Consider the following 16,054-nt stretch of genomic DNA (forward strand, 5'->3'; position numbering starts at 1 on the left):
CTGACTCCATGCTTGTTTGGGGGATCATGTCTACTGGAGGCCTTACTGCAGCTATTATGCTAATGGCTGCTGTAAACTAATGGCTTTCTTGGAAGCCCTTGACTTGATTGTATCAGATTAGGACCTGCCTGGTGGCTGCCCTCTGATCTTCTAAATGCAGTCTAAACATGGAAAAAAACACATCTGAATCCCATGGGGTTTATTAAAGCTGGTAACCACCACAAAATCCAATCCCAGCTAGCACATTTTGGAGCAGCGATGTAACCTATTCAGACTTTTTGGTAATTTCGTGATTACATGATGTGGCTACATTTTAAGGAAGCAATTGTGTTACTATTTCTGACTTATTACCATTTTCTATTTACCAACTCACTATGTCAAACACACAATATTACAGTTATGGTATTATTTTCAAGAAATTCAAATAATTAAATTATGTGTACAAGATTTCACTATATCTTTGGACAAGCTCCTCCCTAAGGAGCTACTGTAGACTATTGCAACAGCATTCTTTGTGGCCTCCTTTCCAAAAACTATAATATGTTCAGAACTCAGCTGCCCGGTTGCTCAGCCACCCCCGCTGCAGAGAACACATCACACTCATCCTTCAACACCTTCAATGGCTCCCAATACAGCTCCAACATTCACTTCAAGATCCTCCTCATCACATACAAAGGAAAACAATCTCGCCCCCTCATACCTGACAGACCTTCTTCTCCATCATCACTCCCCCACATGCCACGTCAGATCAGCTGATGCCAACCTTCTGACCCCCATCACCAGGACCAAGCACACCTACAGAGCCTTTGCCATCGCTAGTGCCCTGACCCTCTGGAATTCCTTCCCTCCAAACATCCGAAAACTCAGACTCACTCCCTTCATTCAAATACCAACTCAAAACCCACCTTTTCAAAACAAATCCTACACCTGACTCCCACTGCCTCCCCCAGAACTGAAATTCACACCTCCGTCTTCTTATGCCTTTATCCATTCACTTTGTAACTTTTTAGGGGTCCAAGCACGAAGTGCGTGGATCCCTATTGTATCTGTTCCGATTATTTTTTTTCTTCTTCTCCGGTAAAACTGTATATACAGCAGAAACTGTAATGCTCAGCGTAGCCAGACTGGGCACATAGATTGTAAATGTGCCTCACTACTCAGAAACAAAAAATTACCCATATCGGCCAGATGGTGGCGCTATAACAGACCATTTCGTGTTATGGTCCATATCTTCTGAACCGTGAGGCGTAGAATCAAAATTTCACTTCTCAGGGATTCCTTGGATCAATACGCATCTATCCATCTAGGCCCCGCCCATTTGCGTGTGCCTAGATTTTCCGCCATTTTGAATTTTATCAAAAACCTACTTTTGCGAACTCCTCCAAGACCGTTTGGCCAAATCACATAGGAATTATTCTGGGTCATCTATGGACTACCCCGACCCAAAGTTATTAAAGGATTTTGGATACGTGAAACCGTTTTGAAATTATAAATGTCTAAACTTTTGTGTATTTGCTTTTGTTCTTTTCCTGCCCTAAAAGTGTGTGGATGTCAGAAACCATACACCCCCCATCACCCAAACTTTCCACACAGGTTCACGACATCACCCACTACTCAGAGTAAAAAAATTACACCAATCCACCAGACGGTGGCGCTATAACAGCCAATTTCACGTTTGTCGGTCCATAACTTCTGAACTGCGAGCTGTAGAATCAAAATTCCACATCTACTGGTTTCCCTGGAGCATCATGTATCTAACCCACTAGGCCACGCCCATTTCTGCGTGGTAGATTTTCCGCCATTTTGAATTTGATCAAAAACCTACTTTTGCGAGCTCCTCCTAGACCGTTTTGCCAAATCACACAAAACTTTTTCTGGGCCATCTATGGACTACCCCGACCTAAGGTTAGTAAAGGATTTTGGATACGTGAAACCATTTTGAAATGCTAAATCTCGAAACTTTTAATGAAACACACGCCAACACTAAATTGCCCACAACTCATTAACCGGTCAATTACAACTACTGCTGCTACTACTGCTACCACTCCCACTACTACCAACACTACTACTACTACTATTACTACTTCTGCTACTATTACTACTACTACTACTACTACTACTACTACTACTACTACTGGAAGTTGGAATGTAGCATTTTGGGTGGGGTTAATGTGTTTTGGGGTTCTGCATCTGCTGTAGCATAATACATAGTTGGTTTAGATGTCACACAGTAATGCCCGATCCACAAAGACTTGACACCCACGTTTGAATAAAAACAAGTTTATGCCATAATAAGGTTATATCCGTGCCTTGTCATTGCTGTGGAAGGATGGTGTAGGGGTAAAGTAGCAGAAACCAAAGCTGGAGGTCCTGGGTTCAAACCACGGCCAGGTAACTGTTTTATTTTTTGAAAATGTAGAATAAAGGTTAATCTGGATATAATTATGTATAACGCTGCTGAATACACACTGTGTACATAGCAGAATAACTGAATATGCCTATTTATGGTAACGTCATATTTCGACGTCCTCTTGACATTCCTGTGTAGATGTCTAAATGATCCCCAAATCGGCTGTGATTTGGCCTAGTCCTGGACGTCACTGAAAGATGATATCAGAACATCATCATGATGTAATTGTGTTTGCTGGGAGCCTTCTTTCAGATATATGAAAGGAAAAACATTCCAATACATTATTGTGTCTTCAGATGTGAAAGGTCCAAAAAGAGAATTAAATCTGAATTATCCTTGTCACTCATGTGTCCAGCTCAGTGGCCTTGTGGTCTGAATGTCCGCCCTGAGACTGGGAGGTCGTGAGTTCGATCCCCGGCCGAGTCATAGCAAAGACTATAAAAATGAGACCCATTTGCCTCCCTGCTTGGCACTCAGCATCAAAGGGTTGGAATTGGGGGGTTAGATCACCATATGATTCCCGAGCGCGGCGCACGCTGCCGCTCACCGCTCCCCCAGGGGATGGGTCAAATGCGGAGAACAAATTTCACACATTGTGTGACAATCAGTGGGACTTTACCTTTACTTTAGTTCCATTGTAACAGCACAACCCACACCAATTAGTTCAAACACCTCCATTCAGGGCAGACTTTTAATGTAAAGTGGTGGATTATGTGTGTAATACAGACATGTCCTTAATGGTAAATGGACTGCATGACAAGCTGCAATGCAGGGTGCTGGCTATAGTCATCAAAAGCAATTTCAGGGATAAAACCATCAACGTTCTGTAGTGGACGCCACTATGCCCTATGGTTTGATGTGTGTGTGGGAAAGACTCAATGACAACTGAAAATTCTGATTTCAGAACACAAAAGCTCCATCATGAGACAAGAACTAACCTCTCCTGTTGCAAAACACGTTCTTGAACACAGCCACGCAATCTCCAGCTAACATTTCCAAGATATTGAAAAAGTTCATGAAACACCGCAAAAGAAGGAGGCAACATGTGGGGTTTTAATTACTATTACTGACTTAACTGTCTGAAGTTGAAAATTGTTCATCCCACGTGGGGTTTGAACTTTGAGCCGCAATGGTCTTTAGTTAGCATAAGTCATGAGCTTTACCAAGTGAGCTATCCAGACTGTTGTATTTAACTTTGTAGACCATATTATATGTATCTGCAGAGCCAGAGAAGTACTTGTCGTATTGACAGTATGTTCTACCCAAATATCACTTTCTGTCCAGATACTTACAAGGATATTGTACACAAAAACTGCTTTCTATCCAAGTACTACTTCAAGTCACAAGTACTTATGTGACCACAACACCCTGACTGACCCCATCACCCTTACTGACCACTACACCCTTACTGACCATGCTTGGACCCCGTCATCGCCGCTTGCGGCTATATTTGTATTTGTATTTTCTATATATATATAAAAGCATTTTTGAGTACTTAGAAAAGCGCTATGTAAGTCCTATCATTTATTATTATTATTCAACTGCAGTCAGTGTAGACTCCAATCTGACTCAAACTAATAAGTTACATCATACAGTAGATCCTGGAATTTTACCTTTCCAAGAACCAGGACTTTTTACTTTGCCACCATGAATCTCTAATCATCTGGTTTCATTGTCTCAATCAGTGGCAGAGATCATTTTCCCTCATAAGGAAAGCCAGGTCTATTTCATTTCTCCACCCAAAATCAAACTGAAACAAAGGTGAGACCTCAAATGATGCAAAAACAAGAGTCAACTAAGTGAATTTGTACGCATGTGTCACCGTCTCCCGTTTCTCAAGTACGATCCTGCGACCACTGACCCATGCATGGAATTCTGGGTAACATCTCTGTGCAGAAAACGCCATCTGCTTGTCATCCTCACATGTCCCATTATACTCATGAATTAGCACCATGACAAGTGAGCGCAGTCCTTCCCCCCAACACTGCTGCCTCATCTTAACCTCTGAAGATGGAGGTCCAGGGATAATATGCCCTCCCAGGACTGTAATAAAGAGCCCAGGCTGACAGGTCAAGGTGGAATGTGTCCCGTGTTGATGCAATTTGACTTAAGCCCTAGCCTGGGAGAGAAGAAGCAATCCAAAAGGCAATCTAGTGTCTGATCTCTATTCTACATGAAGTGCAATTTTTCTTTATGGAAAGATAAGAAAGACTGTACACCTTGTAGAGACCAAAGACAAACTGGAAAGATAAGAGCAATGTTCTTATCAGGGGCCGTATCCACAAAGCCTCCTAGTACCTCCTAGAGTTGATCCTAGTGGTGAAATTCGAAGAAAACTCTGACACTGATGACATTTTCTCAGAATTCCCCCATAAAAGAAAGAGTAAATCCTCATAAAGACAAAGTCACAAAGCATCTTAGCCCTTAAGAGAGCTCCTAAGGTGGAAAAGTGTTAAGAGTAGAAAGGAGGACTTTTAGGAGCTTAGCAGTTTCTTAAAGAGAAGAGAAAATGGCTGAAAGATGACGAAAGGGATGCATATTGTTATTGTGAAAGTTTTCACAATGTTAAGATATTTTGCAACGGGCATTATATTTTAATTTTATTTTTGATAGTATAAGCAAACCATATGTTACATTTATTTTTACCAATGACAGCGTCCAAAAGAGAGCATCACACCTAGCAACGGGGTCAACCACACCTCCTCAAGATAAAAGTTCTTGTCCATTCCTTGCTCAGTTGCTCTGAGAACTTTCCTAAATAACTCCTAAGCTAGGACTCCTTGCTAAGGAATTTTCGGCTAAGATAAGAACTCTCTGAGAGGACTTTCAGAATGTTTGTGTATTCATGACTTGCATGGAATGTTTGTTTTTGTTGTGGCGGCCATCTTGATGCCCAAATGCAGCACACAGTACCTGTTTTTACAATGTAAGTATATGGGAGGACTGTTCAAAACCCATGCCCTCTTTGAACTCTAACTACTCTTTCATACTGTATGCTAGACATGCCATACAAACTGTAAACGGGTATAGTACTTTGTCTACCGGTATTAAACTTTTTGCTACCTTTTGTACTTTTTGAGAAATCGCAGTTAAACTTTTATACTTTTTTCAACCTCTATCATGTGAGCTTATGGAGCCATGCTAGAGCAGTGATGTCATAATTCACTCTAGCCGACTGTACAGGCTGCACTTTTTACTAAATTCACACATTTTAAAACTGCCACCGTTCACACAACTTTAACACTACATACTACTGTATTAGGGCCTGTGTCCATAGCCTGGGTAAACCCATCCCCCACGTGACCTGCTCTCAGGCTTACCCTGCTCTCAGTCACTAGGTAGTGACTGAGAGCAGGTCACGTGTAGGCTGGGTTTACCCAGGCTACTGTGTCCATCTAACATCTTTTCATCAGGTCCAGCGTCTTTTTTCAGTTGTTTCCAATGGGGGGAGAGCGTATGCAGGCGCACACAGACGTCTAGAGAAAGTGCGCTGCGTCCAGCGTCTATTTTCACAGCGCTCAGGTGTTTTTGTGCGCCCAACTTCCAGCGCTTCCAGCCGAAAATATTTTAACTTTTCAGAAACACGCTGGTGTCGGGTGCTGCTTTTCTTGCAACTTAATCATGGAGAAACTATCGCAACAGAGACAGAAAGGCTCAATTGTGTGAGCAGATTGGCTAGACACTTGATATTTCTGGTGAGTGTTGAGCTAAATCACTGTATGTGTGTTGTTTGCTAATGTTAGCTGTCAGCTATCAAGCTACTACCGCACTGAACTAACGTTAGTTTCAGACTGCTTCCTTGTTATATTGTGCGCTTCCCAGCATACTTCCAGCGTTTAACAGTCGGGAAATTACGCTAGGTGGACACAGGCCCTTATACAGTACATCAAACCATTAGGCTGTGGCCACACTGATCCGTGAGAAAATGGACAGAATTATAAAACGGATAGATCTATGTCCATTGCATGTACAAGTAACCTACTTGTACAGCAGGTGGCGGTAAGCACCTTGAAGGTGTCAGCGACCCGCCTATAAACCGAGAGAAGAAGAAAGCTGCCGTTAGCTAGCTGTTAGCTCTGTGTGCTACGTTACTAATGTGGCGATAAAACACCACTGATGACCAGTCTGATGTAACAGTCGGCCAGTTCGAGTCATGCTCTTCCCATAAAGGGAACCAGCTTTGATATCTGTTGGGTAGTGGTTGATATTTATAACGACATTGTGGCTCTAAAATAGCATTTTTATCGATACGGACAACTGTCATGGCGCGACCTCCGCTCAGCCATTTCCACTCTGAGAACGCCTCCTCGACTCTGATTGGCTAAACGGACGGTGACTATCCGCCCATCTGTCCATCCGATACGTCCCTCCGGAAAAAGTTCAGCCCTCTTGAACTTTTCTGTCAAAACGTATGCAAATTTGCTGGATACATACGCTTCATCAGTGCTCCACGGACAGACGGACAGCTGTCTTGAAAATGAATGGAAGTGAACAGAGAAATGAAAGCAGACGGACAGACACCACGGATCAGTGTGGCCACCACCTAAAGCTACTTCTGCTCTCACTCACAACGTCAATATATAAGTCCTGTGATGTCTAGTTTTTCAGATATTGACATTTGATTGACACAGTGACAGGTTCCAATCTATTTCCAATTACACAGCAAATAGAGGGCTGGGCACCAAGATGGCGGCCACAACAAAAATGTTTGCACAACAAGTCATGAATACGGCCCCTGATTCTAAGATTCATCAGATCTTCAGATTTGTGTCTCGACTGCGATTTCTCCTGATGACTCACACATCCGCCGTTCGCCTCGATGTCCACATCCCGGCGTGGCACAGGCAACGCAATCTGCATGAGACGTGACACCAGGCAGGCAGCAGCGTAAACATGAGATTGTAAGTCATGTTGCCGACATACTGATGTCATCCTCCTGGCCTTTAGTTACAGTGTATGATTCACAAGTTGAGACATAAGTTGAAATCTGCAGCCATATTCCTCGAACAAATCATGACAAGCAAGAGTTACAAGGTGCAATACCTATATTCGGATTTGGATATTATTTGTTTATTTTACGGTTTCCATTTGTTTTGACCAAGGAGGTTATGTTTCCGGGGCCGTTTGTCTGTTTGTTTGGCAGCAGAATTACGTAAAAACGACTGGGCCGACTTTCATGAAAGTTCGTGGAAGGGTGTACCATGGGCCAAGGAAGAAGCTATTCAATTTTGGAGTGGATCCGATCCGACACATGAAATTTGCACATTATAGCAAAGTGGACTATTGGCCTTGACAGAGGTCTCTGGGCTGCCTGAGTGGCCTTCTCGTTTTAACTGTATTGGTTTTTATGTCTTTTATTTTTTGTGTCTCTTTAACAAAGTATACAGAAGTATACACAAGCAACCACTAAGCTAAAAAACTCCTTGTGTGTTAAAATATACTTGGCCAATAAAAATGATTATGATTCTAAACAGATTTTGATGTTCTCATTTGTTATTTGAGAAAAAATTCAGTTGAACCATAAACTGGACCAAAATAGTTTCTGATGGTACCTGATGGTCGCTTTTCTCAGAGGCATTCACTGGAACAACAAAGCTTTCCGAGTCTGGAGAGATATTTCTACCAGTAGAGCAAAACACAGCAAAAACCTTTCCAGTCTTTCCAGACCAGCTGCGCTCCGTCTCTGAGAGGAACCAATGCTGTGTGTGTGTGTGTGTCGAGGCAGGCAGGATAACGTGGACCAGACCAACTTCTAAAAAGGCAACACGATTATGTAACACCAAAATCTCCACTGCTGCTACCTCCAGCCAGTCAACAAGACCATATGCTGACCATGTGACTACGGCCTGAGTTTATTTTAATGGTAGAGCTGAATAAGAGATAGGGCAGAGCGTCTATTCTGACCTTTCACCCACTGACTTATGAGTATTCATGTGCCTTTCAAGCCCGTCGCTCAGACACACCCCGCCCTGCTGGACAAACCTGCACAGCAAAATGCTAAACATGCAATCATTCTAGCCTCACGAAAGACAGTTTGACACATGAAAAACACACTGCCATGCTTAAAGACCTTATGTAACTGTGTAGGAGAGATGCTTGTAATGCCTGGGTTGACTTCAAGTGACATTTCACTTAGGTATGGCAGCTGTACTGTATAGGCTTAGGCTACTTTGTAATCTGCATGCATGTGGGTTTATGAACAGTCGACTACTGTTATTGGCCTTAGAGGATAGAGCATAATGTCACATGGCTGGCTTTCATTTGCTTCTATTGGTTTAATTCAAAATGCTAAATGCTAAACTAAAGCTTGGCTTCTATTGGTTTAATTCAAAATGCTAAATGCTAAACTAAAGCTTGGCTTCTATTGGTTTAATTCAAAATGCTAAATGCTAAACTAAAGCTTGGCAACTAAGCAGAATGTTTTGCGTCTCTCGTGTCAGTTTTTTTCTCCAAATATTTCCCTGTTTGGAATTGAGGTTGAATGGTCATGGAGCCTTGTCAAGGTGAGCGGAGAAGTGGAGAATCAAAACATTATGATGAGATATGACATGTGAAATGTTAAATAAACAAGAGCTATGTGGTTTTGAGCGGTGGTAGAGAGTGACATTTAAGTACAGCCATCAGCAGCATGGCCATGATGATACAGAAACAAGACGTGACTGATGCTCTCACTGGGTAAATGGAAAGTTTTCTGGTGGAGGCAACCCAGAAAACTCTCTACATACAGTACACACTGACATACAGTACACACTGACATACAGTACACACTGATGGCTAATCAACTCTCTACATACAGTACACACTGACAGCTAATCAACCCAGAAAACTCTCTACATACAGTACACACTGACATACAGTACACACTGACATACAGTACACACTGACATACAGTACACACTGACATACAGTACACACTGACATAAAGTACACACTGACATACAGTGCACACTGATGGCTAATCAACCCAGAAAACTCTCTACATAAAGTACACACTGACATACAGTACACACTGACATACAGTACACACTGATGGCTAATCAACCCAGAAGAAAACTCTCTACATAAAGTACACACTGACATACAGTACACACTGATGGCTAATCAACCCAGAAAACTCTCTACATACAGTACACACTGACATACAGTACACAGTACACACTGACATACAGTACACACTGACATACAGTGCACACAGACATACACTACACACTGACATACAGTACATACTGACATACAGTACACACTGATGGCTAATCAACTCTCTACATACAGTACACACTGACAGCTAATCAACCCAGAAAACTCTCTACATACAGTACACACTGACATACAGTACACACTGACATACACTACACACTGACACACAGTACATACTGACATACAGTACACACTGATGACTAATCAACTCTCTACATACAGTACACACTGATGGCTAATCAACCCAGAAAACTCTCTACATACAGTACACACTGACATACAGTACACACTGACATACAGTACACACTGACATACAGCACACACTGACATACGGTACACACTGACATACGGTACACTACACACTGACGGCTAATCAACCCAGAAAACTCTCAGTACACACTGACAGTGACATACAGTACACACTGATGGATAATCAACTCTATACATACAGTACAGTACACACTGACATACAGTACACACTGACATACAGTACACACTGACATACAGTACACACTGATGGATAATCAACTCTATACATACAGTACAGTACACACTGACGGCTAATCAACCCAGAAAACTCTCAGTACACACTGACAGTGACATACAGTACACACTGATGGATAATCAACTCTATACATACAGTACAGTACAGTACACACTGATGGGTAATCAACCCAGAAAACTCTCTACATACAGTACACACTGATGGCTAATCAACCCAGAAAACTCTCTATATACAGTACACAGTGACATACAGTACATACTGACATACAGTACACACTACACACTGACATACACTACACACTGACGGCTAATCAACTCTACACATACACTACACACTGACGGCTAATCAACTCTACACATACAGTGCACACTGACGGCTAATCAACTCTACACATACAGTGCACACTGACGGCTAATCAACTCTACACATACAGTACACACTGACATACAGTACATACTGACATACAGTACATACTGACATACACTACACACTGACATACAGTACATACTGACATACAGTACATACTGACATACACTACACACTGACATACAGTACATACTGACATACAGTACACAGTGACATACACTACACACTGACGGCTAATCAACTCTCCACATACAGTGCACACTGACGTCTAATCAACCCAGAAAACTCTCTACATACAGTACATACTGACATACAGTACACACTGACATACAGTACATACTGACATACAGTACACAGTGACATACAGTACACACTGACATACACTACACACTGACGGCTAATCAACTCTCCACATACAGTGCACACTGACGGCTAATCAACCCAGAAAACTCTCTACATACAGTACACAGTGACATACAGTACACACTGACATACAGTACATACTGACATACAGTACACAGTGACATACAGTACACACTGACATACAGTACACACTGACGGCTAATCAACTCTCCACATACAGTGCACACTGACGGCTAATCAACCCAGAAAACTCTCTACATACAGTACACAGTGACATACAGTACACACTGACATACAGTACATACTGACATACAGTACACAGTGACATACAGTACACACTGACATACAGTACACACTGACGGCTAATCAACTCTCCACATACAGTGCACACTGACATACACTACACACTGACATACACTACACACTGACGGCTAATCAACTCTCCACATACAGTGCACACTGACGGCTAATCAACCCAGAAAACTCTCTACATACAGTACACACTGACATACAGTACACACTGACATACAGTACACACTGACATACAGTACACACTACACACTGTGGCTAATCAACCCAGAGAACTCTCAGTACACACTGACGGCTAATCAAGTCTATACATACAGTACACACTGATGGCTAATCAATGGGTGGAAAAACACAAGGGGTAGGCGTGGGATGCCCAATATGAAAAATGTTGTGTGCCATAGAAAGTGCAGTGGGAGAGAGTAAGATCAGGTGGTGTGTGAGTGTGTGTGTGTGTGTGTGTGTGTGTGTGTGTGTGTGTGTGTGTGTGTGTGTGTGTGTGTGTGTGTGTGTGTTGCGTGTGTGTGTGTTGGAGAGATAACCTTCGAGTTAAATTCTCAGGCTTATCTGGAGCCGTGTGTGGAGGCAGCGCCATTTAAAATGTTTCTCCACCCAGATAATCATTTAACTTTAACTCTGCAAATTTGTAGAACATTTATTTTGAGCCACATCAACCAGTATGTGAGTCCTAAAACAAAGTTGTACCTTAAATAAGTATGGACTGAGCTGCATTTTGTCAAGTATTTGTCTTCATGTCTTTTATTTTGTTTTAATCTTATTTTGTTGTCCTGTTTATGTTTACATTTTTGCTTGTGAAATGCACGTGTGTGTTCTGTAGTGTAAAGCAAAAGGTGAATAAAAATACAGTAGGCCTATCTATAAAAACATGTGAGTCCAGAGCACTTGTCTTGTCTCGTCTCTTCAGAGCAGTTGAGGTTGTCATTAGAAATCCAAATATTCTACTGGCTTTTTATGCCTCCGATGTTGACATGACACACACACACACACACACACACACACACACACATCCTTATTTACAGTCAGTGAGGAAACACTGGCATGCATATGGCTGGTGCTGCTGCTAAAGTGCTGTCTGCAGAGTAACTGATGCAATCCCTCTCATGGAAAAGATGAGAGTCCATAAAACAAACCAGGGATTCCAAGCCTGTTTCATATCAAGGTCCAGGGACTTTTCCAATCCAAGTCAAATCACCCTAAATGGACCATTTGTTAAGATTTTGTCCAAAGGAGCCTCATCTGATGAGATTGTGTTAAGTTTTAAGTTAGGATGGACAGGTAGGCAAAGTACACAAGCCTATGGTTGAAGTCCCTGGACCCTGCTTTGGTACCACAGTAAGATAGACACGGAGATTGATGGCCATTGATGTTTTTGTCTTAAGGTGGGATGCAGACTCCAGCCTTTGCAGAACATCCATCACATCAGTGGTTGTCAACGTGGGGTCCGGGGACCACCAGGGCTCCTTGAGTGGGTTCCAGGAAGTCCCCAGCAAATTGATGTATTGTTCAAATGTACAAGAAGTTAACACAATTAGAGAATGTAAGAATGGCTGTTTTGACTGTTTGTTATCTCTACCTACAACAATTAGATAGTCATTGAATTCTGGACAAACTCATAATCTGCCAATAAAAATATCAGCTTTGGGTCAGAGAGATCTCATCAAATGAGGGTAAACAGACTAAATGTGGGTTCTTCTTGATATGACAAAGGTTGAGAATCACTCAGGCCACTGGCAATTAAAATACAAGCCCGTGGCCGTGCACACACACGTACACCCCCCCCCCCCCCCACACACACACACACACACACACACACACACACACACACACACACACACACACACACACGTAAACACACGCGCACACACACACACACACACACACACACACACACACACACACACACACACACACGACACACACGTAAACACACACACACACGTAAACCAACCTGTTCTTTACGCTTCTGCCAGCGGCCACACGGGCTTTCCTCCAAGATCTCGCTCTCATCCTCGCTCTCCTCCTCCTTCCCCTCGGATCCCGAGTTCCTCTCCGGTACGGACATAGTCATTTTATTCCGTGTTTGTCTCCAGATTGAATCACACCCCCCGTCGTCCCCCTGTTCCCTCTCTCTGTCTGTCAGTCTGTGGTAACGAGACGAGCTTGTCTGCGCAGTGAGCAGCTCCCAGACAGACGACACACCAGACGCTCTCTCTCGCCGCTCAACACATCTTGCAGAGAAGATAATTAATGGATAAAAAAGCCCCCAAACCAGCTCTGCACGGCCTTCCCAGTCTGCACAGAGGAAATGCACACACCGCCTTTTAGATAGACAGGCATAGACCAACGCGTAAATCACCCGGCAGGGGAGACATCGCAATGGCCGTGTGAGAGGAACTGATAAGGAGGGGGAAATATTCCAGACCTCATGCGCCTACATACGCCGCATGCAAAATAAGATTGCGAAATGTTGTTGTTATCTGTGGCCATTCACAGAAAAGCAACGCGGATGTATTAAAAAGCAATCGAGGCGTGTTCCCCTGGAGTCCTGCTGCGTTGAGCGTTGAGTGGAGTCCTCTATCAAACGCCTTCTCTATTTTGGAACAGGCTTAATTTATTTTTCATCATGTGTCGGCTGCTGGCTCTGCCTCCCGCAAAAACCGTGTGGGGGCTCCTGCCACAGAGAGAGAGAGAGAGGGGGAGGGAGGAGAGAGCAGAGAGAGAGAGACCCATAAGTCGATTTTTTTTTTCGCAGGAAGGCGAAGGCATGTCCCGCCCTACTCTGCCCCTGATTGGTTTAGGTTTAGGCATAATAGGGTGATGATTGGTTGGGTTTAGGCACGAGGACTAGGCCCATTGGTTAGGTTAGGGTAAAATATCAGGGTAAGCCAATCAGAGGCAGAGGAGGGCGGGACATGCCTTCGCCATCCTATGAAAAGAAATATTGCGTACCGTAAGCTTCTGACATGAGCAAACCAATTCTAGGCTATCGGAGTAGAAAATAAAACGTATCGCAGTTCCCCTTTTTGCAACTTTCAGCCACCGCCGTACGTCTGACTGCACTTATCTGAAGTTTCAGTTAAATTAATTTGGGAGTTGTAGTTGTAGTTGCATGATCCAAAAACTGACTTAAATCACTGTCAACTGCAACCCCAACCTCTTGAAATGACCTTTGACCTACATACAGTCACTTTTTTTTATAAACTAGTGCAGTGCCCGTTTGCCCTGCAGCTGCACAGAGCTGTTCGCCCAGCCTGCCCCATTCAAAGTTGACTAATATTGCACCACGTCTGTGCATGTGTTTATATCAGTTGACAAACATACTCCTATATCAATTAAAACGAAAAGGAATTAACAAATTAAATTGTTTAAATTAAGATAGAAACTTCGCCGGGAACGTTAAGAAGACTAAACTGAGCTTGAACCATTCATCATTCTATGAAGTGATTGTGAATACAGTCATTTAAAGTTTAATCATCACATATTTGTTGCCTGATTGATGAGCATTGTATCGTGTGTCTTCTGCACAGCAGCTGTGTGCTGATGTCTTCCTAAAAAGAAACAACAGCTACCAGCCATTGTAGCTCCGCCAACAAGTCAAGTTGCAGTCTACATCCATGTCTGTCCAGACTCACAAAATATATGGAGTGAAGACTTTGAAGGAATTCAATAAAATATAGCCTACTGTTGTTTTGGCGAAGTGGAAGTTATCACTAAATTTATGATGCAGTGAATAATTTCCCAATGAGAAACATGTTGCCTTCACTTAGAAACTATTTTTACAGAGGAGTACAGAGGACTCTGAGGAATTTTCTTCAAGGTGTTCCTATATCACATTCACAAGCATGGAGCGGACGGACGTGAGGTCACAGTCACCTTGAACTTGACCTTTGACCAGCAAAATCTAATCAGTTCATCCTTGAGTCCACTCCAAGTGGATGTTTGAGCTAAATTAGAAGAAATTCCCTCAAGGCATTCCAACATGGAACCAACAGACGTCGTGAGGTTACAGTGACCTTAGTCTCTCCCCAGACTCAAATATTACGTTGAATCGCTGTGGTCTGCATACTACATAATAGAGTGTGTGCCAATTCGCAGCCCTGCTGCTGTTTTGAGGGGGGAACAACTGAATTACTGACAGGTTGTAGCACCAATGAGAGAGAGTCATTCATTTTCAAAAGTCAGCAGAGTCAAGTTGGGTGGGCGCGCCTGATCGCTGAAGTCGTTACTGATTGGTGGCTGTAGGATTCTGGTGCAAACAATCACTGGCCAGGATCCCAAAACCCTTTTGGAGCAAGCAGTGATGTAGTGTATCAGCGTAAGAACTCTCATGGGTCTAGCGTTAAGACTACAGTGACCTTGAACTTTGATCTTTGACCACCAAAATTTAATCAGTTCATTCTTGAGTCCAAGTGGACATTTGAGCCAAATCAAAAGAAAATCCCCTAGAGATATCACGTTAACGAGCATGGGACGTAGGCTACATACGTAGGTACGGACAACCGGAAAACATAATGCCTCTGGCCTAACCCTAAAGACATTTTTCGTAACAGGCTCCGTTTTGTTGAGACTTCCGAGCAGTTCATATTTCCGAGCCTCACAACAGCCCCTGAACGCAGCGCCACCCCGCTGCTGCACAGGGTGCTGTTCAGTCCAAGTGAATTAATGTTGGACGTGTCTTTTAATGTTGGACGTGTCGCATGTCTAAATTGCACCAAATCCAAGACTGCATGTCCTCAAGTTCCCAGCAACACACCGTGTGAAGTCAATCGGACGAACGGTTCTCGTGATATGCGATTGTGAAGGACACAGACAGATATACAGAGATTCCTGGAAACATTTTCCTTTTTAACCTCTTCATGCTACAGGAGGGGTTTGCTCTCTCTCAG

At 43.0% G+C, this 16,054-nt stretch overlaps 1 protein-coding gene across 2 annotated transcripts in view; it reads right to left on the reverse strand.

Moving 5' to 3' along the window:
- The window catches only part of nrbp2b (nuclear receptor binding protein 2b), an 84,068-nt gene extending 70,284 nt beyond the window's left edge, over positions 1 to 13,784 (reverse strand). For both annotated transcript variants that reach the window (XM_083632321.1, XM_083632320.1), the window contains exon 1: positions 13,117 to 13,784. In XM_083632321.1, the coding sequence (XP_083488447.1) occupies positions 13,117 to 13,236 (120 nt within the window). In that variant the 5' untranslated portion in view covers positions 13,237 to 13,784. The remainder of the gene's footprint in view (positions 1 to 13,116) is intronic.
- Between the last annotated feature and the right edge of the window lie 2,270 nt (positions 13,785 to 16,054).

The sequence above is a fragment of the Poromitra crassiceps genome (genome assembly GCF_964638095.1).
Source record: "Poromitra crassiceps genome assembly, chromosome: 2".
In the NCBI taxonomy this organism is placed as follows: Eukaryota; Metazoa; Chordata; class Actinopteri; order Beryciformes; family Melamphaidae; genus Poromitra; species Poromitra crassiceps.